General features: G+C 37.7%; 2 protein-coding genes across 2 annotated transcripts; both read left to right on the top strand.

Moving 5' to 3' along the window:
- Window positions 1-364: 364 nt before the first annotated feature.
- On the top strand, window positions 365-14,428 carry LOC306868241 (mixed lineage kinase domain-like protein). The gene is made up of 11 exons (XM_079414329.1): window positions 365-466; window positions 7,872-8,324; window positions 8,603-8,719; window positions 10,383-10,563; window positions 10,696-10,796; window positions 10,899-11,034; window positions 11,434-11,518; window positions 12,120-12,259; window positions 12,342-12,391; window positions 12,496-12,639; window positions 13,742-14,428. The coding sequence occupies exons 2-11, from the start codon at window positions 7,877-7,879 to the stop codon at window positions 13,780-13,782; spliced, it is 1,443 nt and encodes a 480-aa protein (XP_079270455.1). The 5' UTR covers window positions 365-466; window positions 7,872-7,876; the 3' UTR covers window positions 13,783-14,428.
- Window positions 13,782-22,430, top strand: LOC306868313 (uncharacterized protein; the record flags this gene model as incomplete). Its single annotated transcript, XM_079414418.1, has 5 exons — window positions 13,782-13,821; window positions 15,823-16,113; window positions 20,349-20,406; window positions 20,491-20,669; window positions 21,241-22,430. The coding sequence occupies 4 exons, from the start codon at window positions 13,782-13,784 to the stop codon at window positions 20,522-20,524; spliced, it is 423 nt and encodes a 140-aa protein (XP_079270544.1). The 3' UTR covers window positions 20,525-20,669; window positions 21,241-22,430.
- Window positions 22,431-24,316: the final 1,886 nt, after the last annotated feature.

Raw genomic sequence — 24,316 nt, forward strand, 5'->3', positions numbered from 1 at the left:
GCATATATGTTCCATTCAAAGGGCATTTAAGTGTGAGAGACGGTGATTTAAATAAATTGTATTTATTTACAGAGGTGTAATAGGCTGTCACACTTTTCTAGTAAGTTTCCTCTGCGTGTGAAGACGATGCAGGCCGTGGAATAGCACAAATCCCTGAATGAATGCTCTGAAGGGAAGCCTCATAGGGAGCACTGAACACAGCATGGAGTTCTCTTCTAATGATTGTCTGAATCAGGTGTGTTACATGTAAAAAAGAGAGACATGCAAAATGTGCAGAGCTGTGGTACTCAAGAACTGAGAACCACTGAGGTACAATACAATAAACAAGTGAGCCGGATTCAGTTTCAATAAGGAAGCTGCACATAGTGAAGTAGCGTTAGAGGAGGAGCTATCAGTCACTCATATCAGCTCTTCTCACATCCTGTCAAATTTTCGCCGGTTCAGAAGGGATAAAGCAACTTATATAGTAAGTAGCCTACCGTAAGTTATATATATATAATGCATTTTGATATTTTGTTTTTCATTCATGTGCATATTATAGCCTACAATTAATTTACTAATGTTATAATAAAGGGGGAAGTGGTGTGTGACCAAGTATGGTGACCCATTCTCGGAATTTGTGCTCTGCATTTAGCCCATTGAAGTGCACACACAGTAGTGAACACACACCTGGAGCAGTGGGCAGCCAATGCTGTATTGAGGGAGAGTGCAGGCTATTCACTCCCCCACCTACAATCCCTGCCGGACCTTAGACTCTCTATCCATTAGGCCACGACTGCCCCTTAATGAGGCTATATTAGTTATAATAGTGCAATAATTAAAAAACATATATCCGTGATGTCTGTTTTGACCAGAAGTTTGAAATGTACAGTATTTTGCAGTGTTTGTTCTAGCCGTTCTAAGCTTATAACAGCATCACAAAGTTTACATGTGAAAGATTACATGTCAAAGTCAACAGAGAAGACTATTACTTCATCTGAAATGTTTAGCTAGAAAGGTCCACATGTTTTTTTTAGCTGATAATGTGTTATAAATGCTGCGTTTACACTTCCTGTTTATGGTTCCACGTCACCTGATTGTGAAAGTAACTTTGGTTGACTAAATGGACCTATTCCCAAGAAACAAGGAAGTCTCGGAACCCATAAGAACCTGCTGGTGTCACAAACATGGGTCATTAACTAGAAAGGTCTTTTTAAAGCATTATCCCTCACTTTCAGCTCAGGACGTCCCTAAGTGACATATAATGAACACCCAGGTTCAGTCATGTGACAATGTGTACATTTTTTGTATGCATTTCCAAAATGGTGTTCTGTCTGGTTAGCACATGTTGCAGTGTCAGCTATTTTTAAAATGCTTGTTTTTGTTACTAAAGGTATGTTTCAACCCATGCAACAATTCTAATATTTTAATAACAAATCCTAGATTACTCTTAACCTGATTTTAATACATTTCTTGAACAAACTGATATAAAACAAGTTACAAAGATATTGTGGTGACAGGCCTATGAACTTTATAAAAGTAGGTGGAAATTTGATGTGAAGTATTTGTCACGTTAAGAAAAATGGTTATGAGCTGCTCAATTAATTTAGCTGATTCAATTATTTTAGTGTTATTTTCTGCTGCTCATTGCAAAGCATATGTTAACAAATCTACTTGCATGTTTAACGTGTTGACCTCCAGTGTGAAGTAGTTCTTTATTTTTATTATTTTTATTTGGTTAAACCATATACCTGGAAAGGTAGAATTTTGATATGTTACAAAAGAGTTGTTGTCAAATTTAATGGTCACAGTTATGTGGTTTTGAAATATGTTGAGGGAAAGCAAATAAAATACAAAAACTGCACTCAAAAAAATTATTTGGTCTAAATTTGCATTTTATGTAATTCAATTGCATAACAATTTTCCATCCATTTATATTGCATAGTTTTAACATAAAACAAATCAGTAAACGTAATGTGATTCATTTACATCAGTCACACGTGGATGAAACAAATAACTTATTTTATGAAACAGGCCTCAAGGCATTAAAAGTGATCATATGTTCTCCATTGCATCGTATTGCATCGAATTGCATTGTGTTGAATCGAATCGAAATCAGATCGCACTGCATCGTAAAAAGGGATGAATCGTATGGCATCAGATCGGTACCTGCTTCATATATATCGTTAATGTATTGTATCGTTGGCTATGCATCAAAATGCGTATCGTATCGGCCTCAGTCATGAGATGCACATCCCTTGTGTGTGTGTGTGTGTGTGTGTGTGTGTGTATATCTTACTGTTCAAAAACTGGTTAAAAAAAAGACTGGTAGTGTATATTATTTTTATTCTCCTCAGATTTTAACCTGAAATAGTCATGGTTTTGGAAGAAATCTCTCTCCATTTCTGCTTCCTCCTACAGAGGAATTTTATCATCAATCTGCTGTTGTCCTCTACACTTCCTCTGTCCTCTATCTGAGCCACATAATCTTCATTTACTATTTATAGAGTCCTCTCAGCTTGTCTAAGCTTATCAAAACTCAAAGTACAAAACTCCCAGCATGCATCACAGCATGAATAAATTATGCAGCTGAATATTTATTTTGTATTTTTTACTGGGTTATTTGTGTCTTTTAGTAGCTTTTTGCGATGTCCGGAATTGATCCGATTAGCTGAATATTGTTTTCACCATGGTAGAGATTCATATGCTGATTGCTGATATCTGTGTGTGTCAGTGCAATTTACCTTTATTTTTTAAACATATTCAAACTGATTTTGCAACTCGCGTTGCAGTAACATGAGTTTGTAATGTGAAAGAACTAAATCACACGGGTTCAAGATTCTAATGACTTTAGTGAATCATGCCATTACACAATAATTGTGAATTTATCAACAGCAAACTATTACATACTGCAAATGTGCAAATCACATTATCACTGCAGCCAAAAACAAGACAAAGCATTAATAGTAAGAATTAAGAGCCCAACTAATAGAAACACCAACCACCATTATGGTGACTTCAAATGAAACAAACATTAGATTTAAACCCCTGTTAATTCTCAATAAGAACTTCTGTAGACCTAAAAGCCAGAAATAAAGCCAGACTGGTTTGTGTGAAGCTGGTAATGCTGATTGTTACCACACAATCAACCACGATCAGATGATAAGAGCAGGTCATTTGTAATTCTAATGAGATCAGTCTCAGTACTATTATATGGTCTATATAATAATCTTATATCATATCATGACTAAATCCTCACAGATACCATTTTTCTCTAAGAAGGAATATACTTGTGAGTATACTTCCTTTTCTAGTATCTTTGACAGAAAAGGGAGATTCGATATCGGTCTGTAATTAACTAGATCTTTGGGTCAAGATGTGTTTTTTTAATGAGAGGCTTAATTACAGCCAATTTGAAGGTTTTGGGGACATATCCTAATGACAATGATGAATTAATAATAGCCAAAAGAGGATGTATGACTTCTGGAAGCATCTCTTTTAGTAGTTTAGATGGAATAGGGTCTAACATACATGTTGTTGGTTTAGATGATTTAACAAGTTTATACAATTCTTCCTCTCCTATAGTAGAGAATGAGTGGGATTGTTCCTCAGGGGATCTATAGTGCACTATCTGATGCGATACTGTAGCTGACAATGGTTACAATTTTATCTCTAATAGTATCAATCTTGGAAGTAAAATAGTTCATAAAGTCATTACTACTGTGCTGTTGGGAAATGTCAACACCTGCTGATACTATATTTTTTGTTAATGTAGCCACTGTATTGAATAAAAGGGAGCAAGTGCAGTGTTGACAGAACAGGGCTAATTTTGTCATACTTCCTGGTTCTAGTAAGAACTCTAGCTGCTGCATTTTGAACCATCTGGAGTAGGGCTCCAGATGGTTCAACGATTCCTTGAGTAACTTGAATACAAAAAATCATAGATGCAAATTATGTGCTTCGAAGAGTCATTTAGTCCATTTACTAGGGATGCGCTGAATTTTCGGCCGCTGAAAATATATGCCGCGCCGCACTGCCAAGCAGCGTTCAGGTTTCACTCTCATCACTGCGCCGCATGACACTCCGTTCAATATTCCACTCTATCAATGTGCATTCGGCTCATTTACCGCTCATGATCACTGGAAAAGCTAAGTCCGCTCAAAGTTCCTGTTTGCAGTAGCGTTACTGTACTGTGACATGCTGTAGTACAGCTGTACTGGGCAATGCTGGTAAAATCTCCTTCACTGATCTGCTCCTCGCTGCTCTGCTCACATGCGCTGATAATAATAGCTTTGCCAGGATTTTTATATTTTTATACATGTTTGCTTGACACATTTCTTTACACAGAATCATAATTTCTATTCATTTCCCATTGATTTACACGATCTGATGAGCATTATAACTCATATTACGCGATCATATCTCTGTATGAATGAATGGCAGAGACGCGTGTTTTCCTTTACCACACACAGACTGACGCTCGCGGTGATTTCAGCGTCTGCCTCTAAATGAGGACATAAACACATGAACAACATCTCCAGAACTGCTCTGAAGGAGTCACTTCATGAGTGTTTCACCGTTTCATTTGAGTAAAACTAGGGTCACATTCACACAGATATTTAAAGGTATTCACGGCAACCCGTCAAAATAAGTTTAATTTGAAGACATTGCAGCAGAAATATATTTGTTCGAACGTTGTCTCATGGCAATTCGTACGTATTTTACGAGGTGGCTAATTCGTACGAATTCATACGACCTCACTCGTACGATTTAGTACTATTTGTCTAAACCCCAGTGACGGGTAGGTTTAGGGGCGGGGTTAGGTGTAGGTCATTCGTGCAAATTCCTACGAATTGGCAACTCGTAAAATACGTACAATTAAGCAAAAATCATATGAATTTGTAGAGTGAGGTCGCACGAATTCGAACGAATTAGCCACCTCGTAAAATATGTACGAATTGACGTGAGATAGGGCTGATTTGTTCAGCAGAATGTACATAGGCCTACTACTACTAAAATTATGAAAACTTAATTTTTTAAGGAATCATCACACAACATTTCTTCCATGTTTTAATTTTAATAGTAAATCCCCTTTGTTTGCCAAAAAGTTAAATTTTCAATAATTTAAAGATAAATGAAATTAATGTTTCATGCCTTCATTTGATAACCAGATACACAACACAGAATTTCTGAGGAAAAAGAAAATATTTCATGAGGCTATTTTAACAATAAAATAACAATAAAACATTAGGTGAGAGAAAATAAAACATAACTTTATAATTGTCATTTTCTTTAATAATAGCTATAATTATTATAACACCTAAAATATGTTGCATGTACAAAGTGTTTGTTTCAGCCACTTGAAGGGTGGGTACATTGTGTGCACGTGATCAGGATGGTACCACCCCCACCGCATTTTGAGAAAGGAAAAGCCCTGTTTGCAGGACTATACATTATTTGGATAATTAGTCAAAAACAACAACAACAGTTATATCTGATTCTGTTGCATAGAACTGAATAAAAATACAATGATATTTAATATTAATATATTTTCTGTCCAGTTTTCTTTCAATAAAAGTGTGCTTATTTTATTGGCTTCTGTCTTTCAAATTCTGTGTCATTAAAATTTAGTTAAAACAAAAATTAAAGTCTTACAAAATAACTTTATATTATTTAATAAAGTAAATAATTATTACAAAGCATTTTCGGTTTCGGTTTTCCACCAAGCACATCCAGAATTCTCGGTTTCAGCCCAGAATTTTCATTTCAGTGCATCCCTGCCATTTACTGTAACTACATACAGAGCACTGTGCTTGCAACCACATGCTCCTTTAAAGTATTACACACACACCAGTATGCAGAGAGACATTTAACAGGGTTTATTCTCCAAATAACTTTAAATTCATGTTGCTGAAAAATGTGTTGTTAAATGTTGTGTATAGACTCTGTTTTTGTTCCATGTTAGCTTCCTGCCCACTAGTTTTTGCCTCTTACAAAAGCCACAAAGCCTTCTAAGAATTTTGAATGTAATATGGCAATTAAATGCACTAAATGGGTTTAGCTTTTAGGTTCAGTTATTTATATATGTTCATTTTTCTAAAAAGGAAACAAATTACTTGTTCATTTTAAGAGACCTGTCTCATTGTCTCTTGTATATTTAGTCTTTTTGATGGTGAAACAAAATGATGGTGAAACAAAACTAAAGCATCTAAACCTCTGTTAATGCTCAATAAGAGCTTCTCTAGAAGTCTGACAGAAATAAAGTCAGTCAGGTTGGTAATGTGAAGCTGATAAAGCTGTTTGTGGAGATGTTTAATCAGATCGTAAAGGATTTAATGTCTTTATTTCAGTTGATTTCATCTTCGGCTGTGTCTGAAGTCAGTTGTAGTTCTTGTGTTGCTCTTTCCTTCAGTGATTCTTCTTGATAACAGCAGCTGTTCATCATTAATGATAAATCATCACATAATTATCTTCTTAACTCCAATCCTGCTTCAATTCTACTTGAACACTCTGTAGTGTAGAAATACATGAACACTGAGCAGTGTGGGGACTTTGCTGTGAATTATCACATAAACCTTATTTGTTTCATTCACGTTTGACTGATGTAAATGAATCACATTAAGTTTACTGATTTGTTTTATGTTAAAACTATGCAATATAAATGGATGGAAAATTGTTATGCAATTGAATTACATAAAATGCTAATTTAGACCAAATAATTTTTTTGAGTGATTACTTCTGAAAACGATTTTTGTTTTATCTTCCCAGAAAATTAATCATTTTATGTTGTGGAAAAGCAAATAAACAGGAAAAAATTATTATTTAGCAAAAATATATATATTTTTTTTTGAGAAATAAACGGCCAATGTAACATGAAAAATGTATCATAAATGCCCAATGTGTCATATATGTAACATTACAGCTCTTTCACAAGGAAGGGTTGTATTTCAAAAACAACTGCAGAAGCATGTTATAAGTGGTCCTGTTTTATATGTTCACTAATTTTCCTATAAGGAGAAATTGGTCCAGGTTCTTATGGGTTCACATTGAATTTCAATAATAGCCAATTGTATTTTCTACTTTTTATACATATTTTTTTGTGGTAGGACTATTTAAACATTATTAATGCAATTTTAAATCATGTTCTAACCAGAACTTTGTTTTTAACGTGAATGAGGAAATTGTGCTTTGATTTGATGGCGCAACTTTCACTTCCCCTTGTAGCTTATTATAGGCTGCATTTGTGAGGAATAGATGAAACTTCTTCTTTTTTTTAACATGATTGCCAACATTTCAGCTGAAGAGTATTTCCATGATTGCATTTGTAAGTTCCTTTGTAAAGATATAAATCCAAAGGCATGAAATGTAGGTACAACTATGTATCTTATTTTAATTGAAAGCTGTTATGATACCATATAATATAAAACTTTGCACCCTGTTTTGAACCTATGTTAGCCATATAAACTGATGTTATCCTGTGAAAAAAAAATAGCTAATATTTAATCATGGGTCCTGGTTTTCTGTTTTGCTTTTTTTTTTTTTTTTATCATATTTTGTAACATTTATATTGCACTTTCATGCTTACTGTTTTAAAACAGCATTATAAAAAAATATTAAAATGTGCTAAATTGAAAGGAGCATTTTTCTTTAATGTAAGTTGGGGAGACTTGTCATTATTTGTTTTTATTATTTTAATACATTTTAGTTTATATGACTGTTGATATTTTTGTATGTAACACTTTTGCATAAATAGTTTTTCTGGTTAAACTTTTTCCAAATGTTATTTTTCAAAATTAGATTTTTTTGAACCGCATCAGGAGAACATGAAGCTTCACTCATTTAAGATACTTAATCAGAGAAATATATATATTTTTAATTGTATTTATTTCCAGCTGCAATGGACATCATAGAACCGATCCTAGCCATTGCAGAAAAGCTGTACAGCCTGTGTGAGGAGGTGAAGGCCAACAAGAAGCGCTGCAGGCGTCTGGCTCACCGCGTGTCCACTCTGGCTGAGCTGGTGAGGGCCGTGAAGGTTCATGGCTTTGGGACCGAACCCAAACAGGTTAGAAATGGGCTTGAAAATCTTAAACTCACTCTGGAGTCAGCAGAGAAGGTAGTGAAGAAATACACTTCCATCAGCAATTTGAGACGCATCGCCAAAGCGTATGACCTCGGCGAGGATTTCAGCTTCCTAAATGAGAGGCTGAATGATGCAGCTCAGGTGCTTTCTCTAGCGCTCCAGGTCGAGCACAGAACAAATATAGAAAAAGTGTTTCAGGAAGCAGCAAGGCGGCGGGAAGATGAAGAGGACCGGCAGAGTGACTTTCTGGAACTTCAGGAATGTAAGTTGTATGAATTTGAATTGGAATAAAATGGCTACTTCAGGGATACAACTGGAACCTTTAAACCTGGGCTGTCCAAACCTGTTCCTGGAGGGTTACTGTCCAGTTTAGCTCCAACCCTAATTAAACACACCTGACTCAGATAAACTAAGGCTTCATACTCACTAGAAATGTCCAGGAAAGTGAATTGGAGCTAAACCCTTCATGATGTTGGCCCTCCAGGAGCAGGATTGAACAGCCCTGCTTTAATCGGTGTATTATACATTTGTGTCCTACAGTGCTCAAGTCTTTAGCTGAGGAGAGCAAAGGAACGAGCACGATGGTTGATGCCGTACAGAAGACAGTTGACCAAACTCATAGAGATGTGCAGGACATTAAAGAGATCCTGGAATCATGTAAGTACGGATATGTGAGTCGATGACAAATACGAGTGTCCATAAAGAAAAATAGTTTTAGAAAATGATTTTAAAAATGCTTTAAAAACTCTACAACGGTTTGCGTTCATGTTGGTTTCATGCATTGGTGTTATTTATTTTAAATTAATGTCAAATGGTGTAACCATCAAGTAAAAAGTATGGTCCCACTTTATATTAGGTGGTCTTAACTACTCTGTACTTACATTTAAATTAATAATTTGGTACAATGCACTTATTGTGTACATACATGTTTTTACATTGTACTAATATTTTTTTAAATACCTATATGTAATTACATCTGTAATTAATTTTGGTAATTACAATTATAATTACATTGTTGACCGATCACTTACACCTTAACCCACCCTTAAACCTACCCATACCACCAAACCTGTCCCTAACCTTACCCATATACCACCTCAATAGCAGCAGAAGTGTTTTGCAATACAATATAACCACAATAAGTACTTATTTTTGATGCAAGTACATAGTAGTTAAGGCCACCTAATATAAAGTGGGACCAAAAGTATTAACATTTTCTTAACACTTGAATACATGTGAGTGCACATCTTAATCATTATAGTCCTGCTATTTTAGTTTTTTTTTAACTAGCCTACTGAAAAGAGAGATTTAGTGTTCCCTTCAATAATGACAAAAGGAATTATTTTACAGTACATTTATAAATTGACTTTAAAACTGCAAAGGATTTGGGAAAGGAGTTCAAATACTTTTTAATGTCAAAGAAATTTACATAAACACAAGTTACCTTGTTCAGAGGAAGATGGGAAACATGTATTTGTGGCAGTTTTTCCAGTGATTAATGGATAATACAAGACTTCTTCACTTTACAAATGGTAGTCAACAGCAAAAATGCAACGAAATGTGACATGCTTGTGCCAAAAATGCAGTATTTTTGGAATCGGCACCCCAAATTTTGTAAAAAACATTTCTGCAAATATGATGGAGGGTGGTGTTACTATGTTTAAATATAATTTAGTTAATATTTGGTTGTTGTTATTTTACTAATGTCGTGAATTAATACGTTTTATTATTAAATATTAATTCATAAATATCAATCCGTTATTTGGGGAGTTACACCGCATGACATTTTACAACCTGACCTAACCTTCTGTCATAAACTACTAGTAAGTGCTCTTACCTCGACCTGTAAATGTTTTAACTGAGATTTTTATTTTTATGCGTTTTACAGTATGTATAATTTATGTTTGTATGTTTCTCAGAAGATATTAATTATCCTGCCAGGCTGTTATTGAAAATAAGAACTTGTTATTAATTAACTTGCCTGGTTAAATAAAAAATAAAATAAAATAAAACGGGTCAACATATCTGATGTTAAGCAAGCTAGCTGACACACAGTCATGAGGGTCTATGGGTCTGTCTAATATAATTTCCTATTGTTATTTTTCTGAATTAACTTTTTGAACCACGTTACTTTGATTTGGAAGTGTATAATAAAATAAGTGTATATTAAAGAGATGATAATAGAAGGGTCACTGTTTTTCAAGAATTTCATTAATATAATGAGACTTTCATGAAGTGTAAAGTCATTTTTAGTATAGCATTGTTGAAGTGATGTTTTGAATGGTGTCTCCACTGAGTTTTACTTGTCTTTGGTTGGCAGTGAAAAAACCCCTCCTTCATTTGCAAGACATTAGAGAGATTAAACCAGAAGAACTGACTTACAGTTATCCTATTAAACCCTTTATGAAGTGCAGCCATTCTGAGCTTTACAAAGGGACATACAACAAGTTCACCGTGGCTATCAAGAGATACTCCTGTATCCCGCTGTGCACCAGCCCCAGGTAAATGATAAAATGAACTGTGGTCAAATGTTAGATTTTATTCCTAGTGATATCCGTCTATACCATAGCAATCCTTTTCTTGACTGATTTAAAAACTGCGGTTTCCTGGTTGCATTTATTCATTTTCTCCAGTGAGCTGAGGAGTGTTTTTAACAAGGAGGTGGAGACCATGAAGCGCTTTGAGTCACCAAATATCTTAAGAATGTTTGGGATCTGTGTCGAGGATGAGAACGGTGCGCCAATCACAAATCACTAACCAAAGAATAAACTCAGCAAGTTTGAACTTTACTTGTGTTAAAAATGCATCTGATTGTCATTGTGTCCTTCTCATACAGGACCAAATCCAAGTTACCTGATAGTCATGGAATATTGTGAAAAGGGGAGTCTTCGACAAGTCCTGGACAGTAACTGCAATCTGCCATGGGAGAGAAAGACGAAAATGTGTCTGGATGCGGCGCGGGGACTCTACAGGTCCAAATCTAGCTATACAGGATATATTCCTCTTAGACACAAAATTCTGACTCCAACTCCTCCTAGAGCAGGGGTCACCACACTCGGTCCTGGAGGGCTGGTATCCTGCAGAGTTTAGATTCAACTTGCCTCAACACACCTGCCTTGAAGTTTCAAGTATACCAAGCAAGACTTTGATTAGCTGGTTCAGGTGTGTTTGATTAGGGTTGGAGTTAAACTCTGCAGGACACCGGCCCTCCAGGAATAAGTTCAGTGACCCCTGTCCTAGAGCTTACATCCTATGTCCTAAAGCATACATAAAACTTGTCTTTTTTTAATCTAATTAATTTATTCTCTCATGTTTGCATATAAACTATAGCGAAGGCCTATTTGTCATCTCAGTCTCAATTTTTTGCACAGGCTGCATCAGTCAGAGGAGAAGTTTAAAGTGCATGGCTCCATCAGAAGCTATAGTTTTCTAGTGGCAACTGGCTATAGAGTGAAGGTAATGGATGTTCACTTTCACAGTATCGGCATCATTTAACCACCAAAACAACCACAACATGTAGTTCCCAAATCTCAAACATCTAAATTTAATAGCTGGATGTCTGTTAAATTGTTGTATACAATATGAAGAGCAATAATTTACAATAATGCTTTTTGTCATAATATTGCAGCCCTATGAGCTCTTGTTGTTTGCATGTTGAATTAAAGCCATAGTATGGTGATTATAAAAAATTGCTCTCAGGAATGTATAAAAAGCATCTGGAAATCAATTCCAGTGGACAAATTGTGCCTCCTAATGGAAAAGTTCATTTCTGAGTCTGCTGGATGTACATTTTTACATTTAAAAATGTGCCTTTTTATGGCATTTAAAGCAATAATATTATTACAGTTTGCTTTCTAAAGACTGTTTTGAATAGCTATATATGAAAATATTGCTTGCTTTATTTTATTAGACAAAATAAAATGGGTAATGAAAGAAATAGATTTGTCTAACAGGTATTGAAAGAAAAAAAAAACTAGAAATGTGCTGGACACTTACTAAAACCCAGGGAATGTTTTTTGGGGGTTTCATCTTAATGTTCATTTGTATGTTTCGCAAGTTGGGAGGCTTTGAGTTGGCAAAAACAGAAACTTCTCTTCAGAAGAGTAAATCCAAAAGGAGCAGTGCTTTCCATTACAACTCTCCACAGCAGCTTCAGAATATCAACCATCCTTACGACAAGGCATGTGAGATCTACAGGTATGGAAGTCCAACTCAAATATCACACACGCAAATCTTATTCAAATAAAGGATGGTAACTGACTGTACTTGCTCTTTTTAGTTTTGGCATTGTCTTGTGGGAAATTGCAACACGAGCTGTTCCTTTTAAAGGTGTGTATTGCCAACACTATCAGTATTACTATTGCATTTGCCCTGAATATTACTTAAATGTTAACCAAATACATGACGCAGTCTTTCTATGCCTGTGTTTTTAGACTGTACAACCCACAGTCAGATCTTCCAAAAAGTGTGTGTAGAGAAGGTTATGGAGCCGCTTCCAACAGACTGTCCTAAAAAGCTAAAAGAGCTCATCAATGCCTGTCGAGCATTTGAGCCCTTCCTACGACCAACCGCAGGAGGTAAGACCCTGACACACAGGTGAGGTTAAATTACGCAAGTGGGTCATCACATATTCTTTATTACATTAATTATAATTACATTACTTTTTGGAACTAGTGAAAAAACAACTTCTCTTTACGGTTGTCATATAATCACATGGTGTATTGCAGTGCAAGCATAGCTGACAGTGTGAACAAAAGTAAAAAATTTACCCATTACATAGCATGAAAGGTAAAAATTTAACTTTTATTAAAAAGTAACATGTCGTGTCATTTACTTTACAAACAGCTAAAAATGTGGCCTATTTTCTTTTCATTGATGCTTCAGATGTTATTAGGTGGTCCTCATTCTATGTGCAGCAACACAAAGAATGTCTTGTTACATCCTTTTCTCTGTGCTATGTTGGGGCCATGGCAATTACTCTGAATCAGCAGAAAAATGTAAAACTGTCCCATTGACTGTGATGCCAAAATTATTGGTCTTGTTTCTGGGTGCGACGATTGTGTTTGCCGCAAATGGAGAATGAAAGTGGGCCAAATACAGAGCCTTGTGGAACACCAGTATTATCACCTTTGCCGCCTTTTCTTATATATATATATATTTGTATTTATTATTATTTAGATTTACTAACTTTTAACAAAACATTAAATGCTTAACCAAAGATACGGCAAACACAATGGCTATAAATAATTGTTAACTCATAAATAATGAAACTGAAAAAATGATTATTAAAAAACAAAATAGGAAGGGGAAATGATAAAAGACATTCAAAATTAAGATACAGTACATGATCAACCTGACCCATACAAATAAATCAAAGTTCAAAAAATGTCTTGCACCTACACAAACTTTTGGTGGGATAATTCAAGAAAGGACAAGCAGGCTATAATGAACCCAATAGAGGCATAATCTTACAGTTAATCTTTACTCCTACTGACAAAACGCAAAACTGACATCATTATAAATAAGATTTCGCAAATAGATTATGTGAATATGTGACCAAGAACACATGAAGTGCAAATTTTAATGATAGAAATAGAAAACATATGGGGAAAAAACAAACACAATATGTATGGTCTTATTTTTAGTGATTTACTTTGTTTATTTATATTTCTTTTTTAGTATTGGTCGACATGCTTCTTAAAATGGTGGAAGAGGATTGATGGCGCACCTCTGCATTTCTAACCAAGGCTACTGGCAAAGTGTGCATATCAGATTCTGATGATGCAGTCTGTTACATCTACTTGGGGAATATTCCAGAAAGATAAACTTAATGTCACTTAGTGTCACCTGAACTCTTGGTTGGTTAACCCAAATATTGCTTACATGCAGTACATGGTGCATACATTATTGATCTTAATGTGAATGATTTCTCAATGCATGTTTATTTTTATTTTTTTATTTTAACCATGTAGTTTTCAATCAAAATGTCATAAATTGATTTAACTGAAACAACATACTTCTCTGTTGACGTATGTCAGACTTCTCCAGTCATTTAAGTCTGCTTGCACCCCATCCGTTCAATGTATTGCAAGCCTGCATTCAGAGCTGCCTTCATCCAATCAACAACCAATTGATAGAATCAAGTCCATGCCTTAATTTTGACTGTAATTTTAGTTTTTTTCACATTTGTGATATGAGATGTCACACATGTATATGAGTTACAAATGGAGAGAGAGAGAGCAAACCTTACAAAAAAAGACAACATTCTGATTACAGATGAGAAAATGTTGTTTTTGTGAGGTAAAACAAAGTGCATTGATTCGTTATAATGCTTTATAATACAGTATTGGTGTAATCTGTGCCATCAAAAATAAAAAAACTCATAGCAAAATTGTCTGTCTTTTCTCTAGACATACTGTTACTGTCACGCTCCCTCTGGGAGCAGGGAAAGGCAGAGGCGAGCAACTTCTCTTGAACACAGGCTTTAATAAGGCAAACTTATAACTCACAGGAAACGTGGAGACAGCAACTGTAGACAAGGGTTTGACGGTCAGACTGGACACAGAGGCAGGGAAACACAGGGTTTAAGAACACTAGGAAAACAAGGAACAGGTGTGGACTAATCAAACACAGGGCTAGGGACTAATTAAACTATGATGGCAAACGAGGACAGGAACAGGAAGGCCAAATATGGGCACGGGAGGAGGGGAACCACAAGACAAGGACTGACATTACGCCCCCCTCCGGAAGGCGTGTCCTCACGCCTAACACCATCCAATGGGGAGGGGGGGTGGGCGCTCTGGAGGCCTCCAGGGCGGTGCCCGTTCCAGGGGCCATGGCGGGTCAGGAGACTCGGAAGGCCAGGGCGGATCTGGAGACTCGGGAGGCCAGGGCGGGTCAGGGGACTCGGGAGGCCAGGGCGGGTCAGGGGACTCGGGAGGCCAGGGCGGGTCAGGGGACTCGGGAGGCCAGGGCGGGTCAGGGGACTCGGGAGGCCAGGGCGGGTCTGGGGACTCGGGAGGCCAGGGCGGGTCTGGGGACTCGGGAGGCCAGGGCCTATTTTTTTCGGGTTGTGTGGCCTTGGCCCTTGGCCCGGCCACACAGGCTGTGACCCTCTTACCCCCCCCCCAAAATTTTCTTGGGGAAGCTCCCCCCTGGGAGCCACAGAGGAGCGGGCTCTGTCGGGCGCTCTTGCAGCGCGGACTCTGTCGGGCGCTCTTGCAGCGCGGGGCTGGACGGAACCAGCGGGAACTCAGGAGGGCACGTGCGTGGAGCCGGCACGGGAGGGCACGTGCGTGGAGCCGGCACGGGAGGGCACGTGCGTGGAGCCGGCACGGGAGGGCACGTGCGTGGAGCCGGCACGGGAGGGCACGTGCGTGGAGCCGGCACGGGAGGGCACGTGCGTGGAGCCGGCACGGGAGGGCGCTCGGGAAGCGCGGACACTTGGGGGCGCTCTTGAAGCGCAGCCACTTGGGGACGCTCTTGACGAGCTGGGCTGGACGGAACCAGCGGGAACTCAGGAGGGCACGGGCGTGGAGCCGGCACGGGAGGGCGCTCTGGAAGCGCGGACACTTGGGGGCGCTCGGGAGGCGCGGACACTTGGGGGCGCTCGGGAGGCGCGGACACTTGGGGGCGCTCGGGAGGCGCGGACACTTGGGGGCGCTCGGGAGGCGCGGACACTTGGGGGCGCTCGGGAGGCGCGGGGCTGGATGGAACCAGCGGAGACGAAGGAGAGCCGGACGGAACCAGCGGGAACTCAGGAGGGCTGGACGGAACCAGCGGGAACTCAGGAGGGCTGGACGGAACCAGCGGGAACCCAGGAGGGCTGGACGGAACCAGCGGGAACCCAGGAGGGCTGGACGGAACCAGCGGGAACCCAGGAGGGCTGGACGGAACCAGCGGGAACCCAGGAGGGCTGGACGGAACCAGCGGGAACCCAGGAGGGCTGGACGGAACCAGCGGGAACCCAGGAGGGCTGGACGGAACCAGCGGGAACCCAGGAGGGCTGGACGGAACCAGCGGGAACCCAGGAGGGCACTTGCGAGGAGCAGGTACAGGAGGGCGCTCTTGAAGCGCGGGGTTGCGGGGGTGCTCTGGGCTGAGGACAGCAGCAGTGCTGGGAAGAGTTGGGTGGCCGGAACATTTGGCAGGGCATGTGGAGGGTCCTGGCGAGCGGTGAGCTGGTGAGGCCGGGTTGTTCTCGGGTTGGGTTGGACGAAGATCGGTTTGACATTCTTCGACTTCGAAATCAATGCCATGTACATTGAGGACATAATTTATCAGCCCGATAAGGGAAAAACTGGCCGTGGGGATATCGCAGCTGATGACATCTTTGTCCAACCCAAACCGAAAACACACACCGAACGAGGCGTCAATCCAGCTCACCTCGTTGGAAAGCTCAAGAAACTCCTCAACATACCTTACCAAATCCCGACCATCCTGCCGCAGACACCAAAGCCTGTCTTCAGCCATAGTTGAGTTGTATTGGTCCAGTCTTCTGTCACGCTCCCTCTGGGAGCAGGGAAAGGCAGAGGCGAGCAACTTCTCTTGAACACAGGCTTTAATAAGGCAAACTTATAACTCACAGGAACCGTGGAGACAGCAACTGTAGACAAGGGTTTGACGGTCAGACTGGACACAGAGGCAGGGAAACACAGGGTTTAAGAACACTAGGAAAACAAGGAACAGGTGTGGACTAATCAAACACAGGGCTAGGGACTAATTAAACTATGATGGCAAACGAGGACAGGAACAGGAAGGCCAAATATGGGCACGAGAGGAGGGGAACCACAAGACAAGGACTGACAGTTACTGTTGTGCAACTTTATGAATAAAGGTACTGACAGTTTAAAAATTACAGAAAAAGGAGTAAAGATACATTTAAGTAATGTGATGTAAGAAATATCATTAGGTGATGATCATGTGAAAGTGGTACAGCTTTGTTGATAAGATGTTGAAGCCATTAAAATATAATTGTTTATTAGATAAATGGTTAAATCTATTATTACTTTATTATTTAACATCTAAATAGGCTACATTTATTTAATCTAAATAAAATATTACATAGGAATATATTGCGTAAAAGTAGTTTCATTACTTTTACTCTGATTCAATTCAGAATTAATTAGAGGGCAACAGTCCATCTCTGCAATTTACAAGAGAGTTTAATCCTTTATATAACGTGTAAGCGGTATTTGGGAAAACCAGCGTGTTTTTCTAGCATCCGAATAACAAAGGATGAACAAAAGATAAATTTGACGTAATTATCAAATGTCATGTAGGTATTGATTCTGGCAGGTGTGGTGTGTTTTCAGCCTTTTTAGACTGATCATCCTATTTCTAATCTTTAGCAATAAAATGGGCTAATTAATCAATAACTGTTGTTTGATAAGGGCATTCAAAACCATTTATTATCATTTTACTTTCAGCAGAATCATGTATTTTAATGAACTACAAAGCAAACTCGCCCGCTGTGAGGCAGAAGTGAAACGCTCTGAAACCTAACATTGAATATCACAGTGTTTACGCTTAGAAGGTAAAGACATTTAAATATACAGGTAAGAGAATTAAACTAAATGAAGATACGGAGCAAATATAGACCAGTTAACGGTCTTGTTGCAAGCTCTGCTGTGGAACAACAATCTAGATATTTATTCAGGGCAGATGCAATAAAGGTTACAGATGACGAGTGAATCGTCGATAAAGAGGAGATCAGGCTCAGCTCTGTCCATTGTGACTGAGTTCAGTGGATCTGGTTTATTAAACCCAAACCTGATCCTGATCCTGAAGAAGATCAGAGTCTCTCACCTCACAAACTGGTACGAGCTCGATGAGGAGAATAAACATCAAACATGTGCAGTGTGAAAACATTATATTATTTCTGAAATAAAGAGCAACAGGAGTGAAAAAACAAAAATACAGAGGTTTAGACTGATTATTTTTTTAGAAAATGATTTCTGGATCAGATGATTTACAGGAAGTCACTTCTCTGGAGATGTGTGTTGACACGCGTCAGCAAACTCTTTTCTTACAATAACTGCTTATTCAGTTTTTATTTACAAACCCGATTCCAAAAAAGTTGGGATACTGTACAAATTACGAATAAAAAGGAATGCAATAATTTGCAAATCTCATAAACTTATATTTTATTCACAATAGAATATAGATAACATATCAAATGTTGAAAGTGAGACATTTTGAAATGTAAAAGTAGCAATAATTTGATTTGATTTGATTTATTGATTTATAATAATGTGGACAATCCCTTTTATTAAAAAGAGCAGCTTTAGCCTCTACGGCTAATTTCCAGCTGTAGTCCCCAGCCAGTTGTTAAAAGGCATACATCAAATAAAATACATTACAATTACAATTACAGTAAGACTAAGCAAAACATACAAGCGTGTGGAACACAATTAAGACAAGCACAAACAAGCAAGCACAAAATGCAAAGGCATAAGAGCAGTTCATGCATTAAAACAATACAGATCAACATACAAAATAACATAGATGACATATCAAATGTTTAAACTGAGAAAATGTATCATTATAAGGGAAAAATAAGTTTATTTTAAATTTCATGGCATCAACACATCTCAAAAAAGTTGGGACAAGGCCATGTGTGGCATCCCCTCTTCTTTTTATAACAGTCTGCAAACGTCTGGGGACTGAGGAGACAAGTTGCTCAAGTTTAGGAATAGGAATGTTGTCCCATTCTTGTCTAATACAGGCTTCTGTATAATAAGAGGCCGGAAAAGTTAAATGCACATATAAGGAACAGATGGAGGACCAATTTGCAACTTATTAGGTCAATTGGCAACATGATTGGGTATAAAAAGAGCCTCTCAGAGTGGCAGTGTCTCTCAGAAGTCAAGATGGCAAGAGGATCACCAATTCCCCCAAATGCTGCGGCGAAAAATAGTGGAGCAATATCAGAGAGGAGTTTCTCAGAGAAAAATTGCAAAGAGTTTGAAGTTATTATCATCTACAGTACATAATATCATCCAAAGATTCAGGGAATCTGGAACAATCTCTGTGAGTAAGGGTCAAGGCCGGAAAACCATACTGGATACCTGTGATCTTCGGGCCCTTAGACGGCACTGCATCACATACAGGAATGCTACTGTAATGAAAATCACAACATGGGCTCAGGAATACTTCCAGAAAACATTGTCGGTGAACACAATCCACCGTGCCATTCGCCGTTGCCAGCTAAAACTCTATAGGTCAAAAAAGAAGCCATATCTAAACATGATCCAGAAGTGCAGGCGTGTTCTCTGGGCCAAGGCTTATTTAAAATGGACTGTGGCAAAGTGGAAAACTGTTCTGTGGTCAGACGAATCAAAATTTGAAGTTCTTTTTGGAAAATTGGGACGCCATGTCATCCGGACTAAAGAGGACAAGGACAACCCAAGTTGTTATCAGCGCTCAGTTCAGAAGCCTGCATCTCTGATGGTATGGGGTTGCATGAGTGCATGTGGCATGGGCAGCTTACACATCTGGAAAGGCACCATCAATGCTGAAAGGTATATCCAAGTTCTAGAACAACATATGCTCCCATCCAGACGTTGTCTCTTTCAGGGAAGACCTTGCCTTTTCCAACATGACAATGCCAGACCACATACTGCATCAATTACAACATCATGGCTGCGTAGAAGGAGGATCCGGGTACTGAAATGGCCAGCCTGCAGTCCAGATCTTTCACCCATAGAAAACATTTGGCGCATCATAAAGAGGAAGATGCGACAAAGAAGACCTAAGACAGTTGAGCAACTAGAAGCCTGTATTAGACAAGAATGGGACAACATTCCTATTCCTAAAGCAACTTGTCTCCTCAGTCCACAGACGTTTGCAGACTGTTATAAAAAAGAAGAAGGGCCTTGTCCCAACTTTTTTGAGATGTGTTGATGCCATGAAATTTAAAATAAACTTATTTTTCCCTTAAAATGATAAATTTTCTCAGTTTAATCATTTGATATGTCATCTATGTTGTATTCTGAATAAAATATTGAAATTTGAAACTTCCACATCATTGCATTCTGTTTTTATTCGCAATTTGTACAGTGTCCCAACTTTTTTGGAATCGGGTTTGTATTTTGGTAATAAGTATTTTGGGGAGCCAAATGTTTACTTGTCATAAAACTTTGACTTTCACCTTGTGAGAAACAGTAATGGTCCAGATGTGCTTTGAAGCGATGTAGTTTGGATTATGACTGAGAGAGTAAGAATAAATACAACACCGTCTGACAAATCTGATGAATATTTGTGTTTTTGTCGTCTTGTCTGACAGGAATCTACTTGCCCAAACTTACACAGCTGAAAATGAACAGTTTGATCTCATCTGTGCGGTAAGACCTTCATTTGTTACATCCATAAAGGAATCGTTCACCCAAAAATTAAAATATGTGATCATTTACTTAAACCCTGTATAGCTTTCTTTTATGGACCACAACAGAAGATATATAGCAAATGTACGACTGTGTCCGGCCCACGAGTCTCTCCAGCCATCCAGACAGCGCCAGACCTCTCTCCTCCAGCCACGGATCAAGACCAGGATCCTCCGGCTCCGACATCGCTGTCCTGAACCACGAGACCAGTGATCTGACCAACGGTAAAACTCCTGTTCATACTCACCACACGCTATTCTGACTGAGCTGAGTGAGCCACAGAAATAATAAAATTCAATAAAATAACAAAATCACTATGTGGCTTCAAATTAAGCAGTTAAGAAATATGTAAATATTAGTATTATGATTTGACAGTTGTACTGTAAAAATAAAAAAAATATTTTTATGTTAATAGCTACTCATTTTTACAATAAAATATTAGAGTAGTAATATTTATTTTGTTTGTTTTTAATAATAATAATATAATTGTTAATTATAAAACATTTATAATATTATAATAGTAATATTTATTGTTTTGTTTAATCAATTATTTATTATTATTGTTATTATTCATAAATTAATATTATTACAATAGTAATCATTTTCATTTTGTATAACAAATATTGAGTACTAATAATATACTAAAATAGCATTAATAGTTATTGTCTTTTAATGTAATTTATTATTATTATTATTATTATTATTATATTGATATAGAATCAAAATCTTGGCCAAATTGTGCAGCCCTGTTTCAGAAGTATCCCAGCTTTGATTGACAGTCTTGTTTGTGCACAGATGTCATGTGATCACTGATGCAGACTGGCTCTCCAGCAGCGCAGCTTCATCTCTGGCGGATCGTGAACATGTCTGCTCTTGCAGGTTCAGAGTTTGCAGACGCAGGTGCAGGACTGTTATTCCACGCGTCCACAGATGACGTCAGATAACAGAGTCGTTCTGACAAACACTGCAGCATTGATCTCTGCAAAATCTCCACAGGCTCCCAGTCTTTATCCAGTTTGGGCTGAATTTTTTGTGCACATCCAGATTTATGTTGTCAATATTTGGAAAATGGAGGAAAATTGTTAATAAAGGCAAATAGCGAATGAAAAAATTGAATATATGGAACGTCCTATATTATAATAAAGAACAAATGTACACTACCATTTAAAAGTTTGTGACCAGTAAGATTTAAAAAGAAATGTATAATAATAAAAATAAAACTTTTATTCAGCAAGGATGCATTAAATTGCATTAAATGACAGCCTTGATAAGCATATGATAGTTATTTAAAGTAATAATAATATAAAAAATTTATAAAATGTAATTAAAAAATAATAAAAGTAAAAATTCAGCCCCCAACTTTAACTTAACAGTAGTTAGATTTTATATCTGTTTTCATTTATTTTGCATTTTTATAGTATTTAATATGATTACAGATATTTGATTGGGAATCTTTACCGTTTCTCTGCTCATCTTTGTGAAGGACTCTTTTCTTGAAACTGTAAAAAAAACTCTCGCTCTTTCTTTTGGTAACTAGGGAACACAGCTCTGTTTATGTTTAAGATTTTAAATTTAGACTGGCTACATTACAGATGATTTTTCTAATCTGCCCCATTTCAATGGATGTTAAGTACTTTTGCTCAGTTTATAACTTAAATACTGCAATGATAAAAATAGATATACTGTATAATGACAGCGAGGTTTGATTGACTTAGAAAATTCTGCCTTAAACTGTGTTTTTATTGCAGAAATCCCAAATAAACTTCAGTACATATTTCCTGCTTCAACTCATCCCGTACAGAGAAATCAGCAGCAATGTATGGTTACCATGACAAGTTCCTGCATACTGCTGTTCTCTGCTGTCATAAAAGCTCTTGAATATTACATTTATTACTAAGTTTAGATGAAAAGTTTAATTTTATATATATATTTTTTTTTGGTAATACTGTTAATATTCAAAGCAGATGTCTTGTTTTAAGACAAATTTCCGCCAATGAGATCAGTGTGTGTGGTCCATTGTTATGATTGCTGCATTCCATCAGAGTGTTCAGTGAGCCTATATATGCATGCAAAAGGAGGTTTTTTACTTTTATAAGCATTTGAGTTATGTACATTAGTTGGTAATGAATAAAAACTCATATACATATACCACTGGGCCTGTAAAATGTATTTTTTCATACATACACTAAATTCTAATTGACACCAGTTGGGTAAAAATTACACAAACAAACAAACAACCTCAAAAAGGCTCAGAAATGCAAGTCAGTTCTGAGAAAAGCTGCAGTATTTGTTTGCTTTGATATTTTGTCACAATGCAGTGACTCTTTTTTTTTTTTTACTAATTTGTTTCTAAATTAAACCCATACGTTGATAGATTGATTCTGGACTATCAGTAGGCCTATAAACCATATTCTGCTCTGTCTTTATGCATTATTTTTTTATTATTCAACTGACTATAAGTGTAGACGCGTCGCTTGCATCCTGTGCTGAGATGAGCAAAAATATGCCTATTACCAAAATAACCGGGTTCACATCTCTGTGTTATGTGCATTCAGATGACCATCACTGTCATCCAGCTCATGTGTGCTGCTGATGATAGCAGTGTCTTGCTGGAGCTGGGATGTGATGCTTTGTGTCATGTCAGATGTGCAGCCATTATTATTTACATATATGTCAAGTGATTGATGTAGAAATGACATCTTTGAAAGACTGAATTAATAATAATTTTAACACATATGTTTGTACACTCAGGTAAGATGAGGTCTAAAATAGTATCAGTGGTCTAGAAAAAAGCTGGTTTAGTCCCTTGTGCTGGTCACCAGCTGGATGCGAGTGCCTTTATCTCTTTAACACTTGTGTTTTTAGATGCATGTGGTTGCAAACTAAGTTTATGATGTGTGACAAGTTCTACAAATAGGGTGTTTTGACAGTTGTTCATTGAAAATGTTCCTTTTTTATGATGATGCATCCACACCAATAGATGGCAGTAGAGACTTTGAGATAATTGTCCTAATATAAACAACATTTTTCTTGTAGCTGTTATCTTGTTTTTTTTTTTGTTTTTTTTTTTAAATAAAATAGCAGTATTTTAGGACTGGAGTGGTGTGGATTAGTTGTGGATTATTGTGATGTTTTAATCAGATGTTTGGACTGTCATTCTGACGGCACCCATTCACTGCAAAGGATCCATTGGTGAACAAGTGATGCAATGCTACATTTCTCCAAATCTCTGTAATTTGTAATATTTCTTTGCAGTTCCATTCATAAGTGTTTTGTAATATCCATGATGAATTCCTTGTACTCCCTCCTCCCCAAACGTGATTTACCATATTCTTTCTGGATGATGTGGGCTAGACTTCGGCCGTCTGGGAATCAAATAGTGCCGGTCTCTCCCTCCTGCAAAAGCTCTTCACAGTGACTCATCTGTCCAGCTGCTGGATGGATCGAGAACAAAAAGTGCTTATGTACCAGCTGGAGATAGCACATACTTCTTCATGGGCACCGCTTCACATCTCTCTCACACACACACACACACACACAGGCTTATTCCTCCCGAGTTATGCATCAACTTTATATTTCCCATGAAAGAAATATGTTGGAAATTACCCTTTAAATTTCTGAAACACAATCTGAGATTACCGCATTAAAAAGTACCGTTTAGAAGGAAATAATGATCATTGCAAAATAATTTGAAGTGATATCATTGCCTTATCAAGTTTTGGTTTACAGAGCTTTATAAAATGAAATAAGGAGTCTTTGGCATGTGTAATGTTTTGAAAAACAAGAAAACCAATGCCATTAAAGGAATGATTCACCCAAAAATTACAATTATTTCATAATTTACCCTTATGTAACGCCAGAATAGGTGGCT

Source organism: Barbus barbus (assembly GCF_936440315.1).
Source record: "Barbus barbus genome assembly, chromosome: 50".
Lineage (NCBI taxonomy): Eukaryota > Metazoa > Chordata > Actinopteri > Cypriniformes > Cyprinidae > Barbus > Barbus barbus.

What these genes read in the sequence shown, in the direction of transcription:
- LOC306868241 (XM_079414329.1), top strand. Translation starts at nt 7,877, where the DNA reads ATGGACATCATAGAACCGATCCTAGCCATTGCAGAAAAGCTGTACAGC. An exon ending in CCGCTGTGCACCAGCCCCAG is followed by an intron (nt 10,564 to 10,695) that starts GTAAATGATAAA and finishes CATTTTCTCCAG; the next exon opens with TGAGCTGAGGAGTGTTTTTA. An exon ending in AAGGCATGTGAGATCTACAG is followed by an intron (nt 12,260 to 12,341) that starts GTATGGAAGTCC and finishes TGCTCTTTTTAG; the next exon opens with TTTTGGCATTGTCTTGTGGG.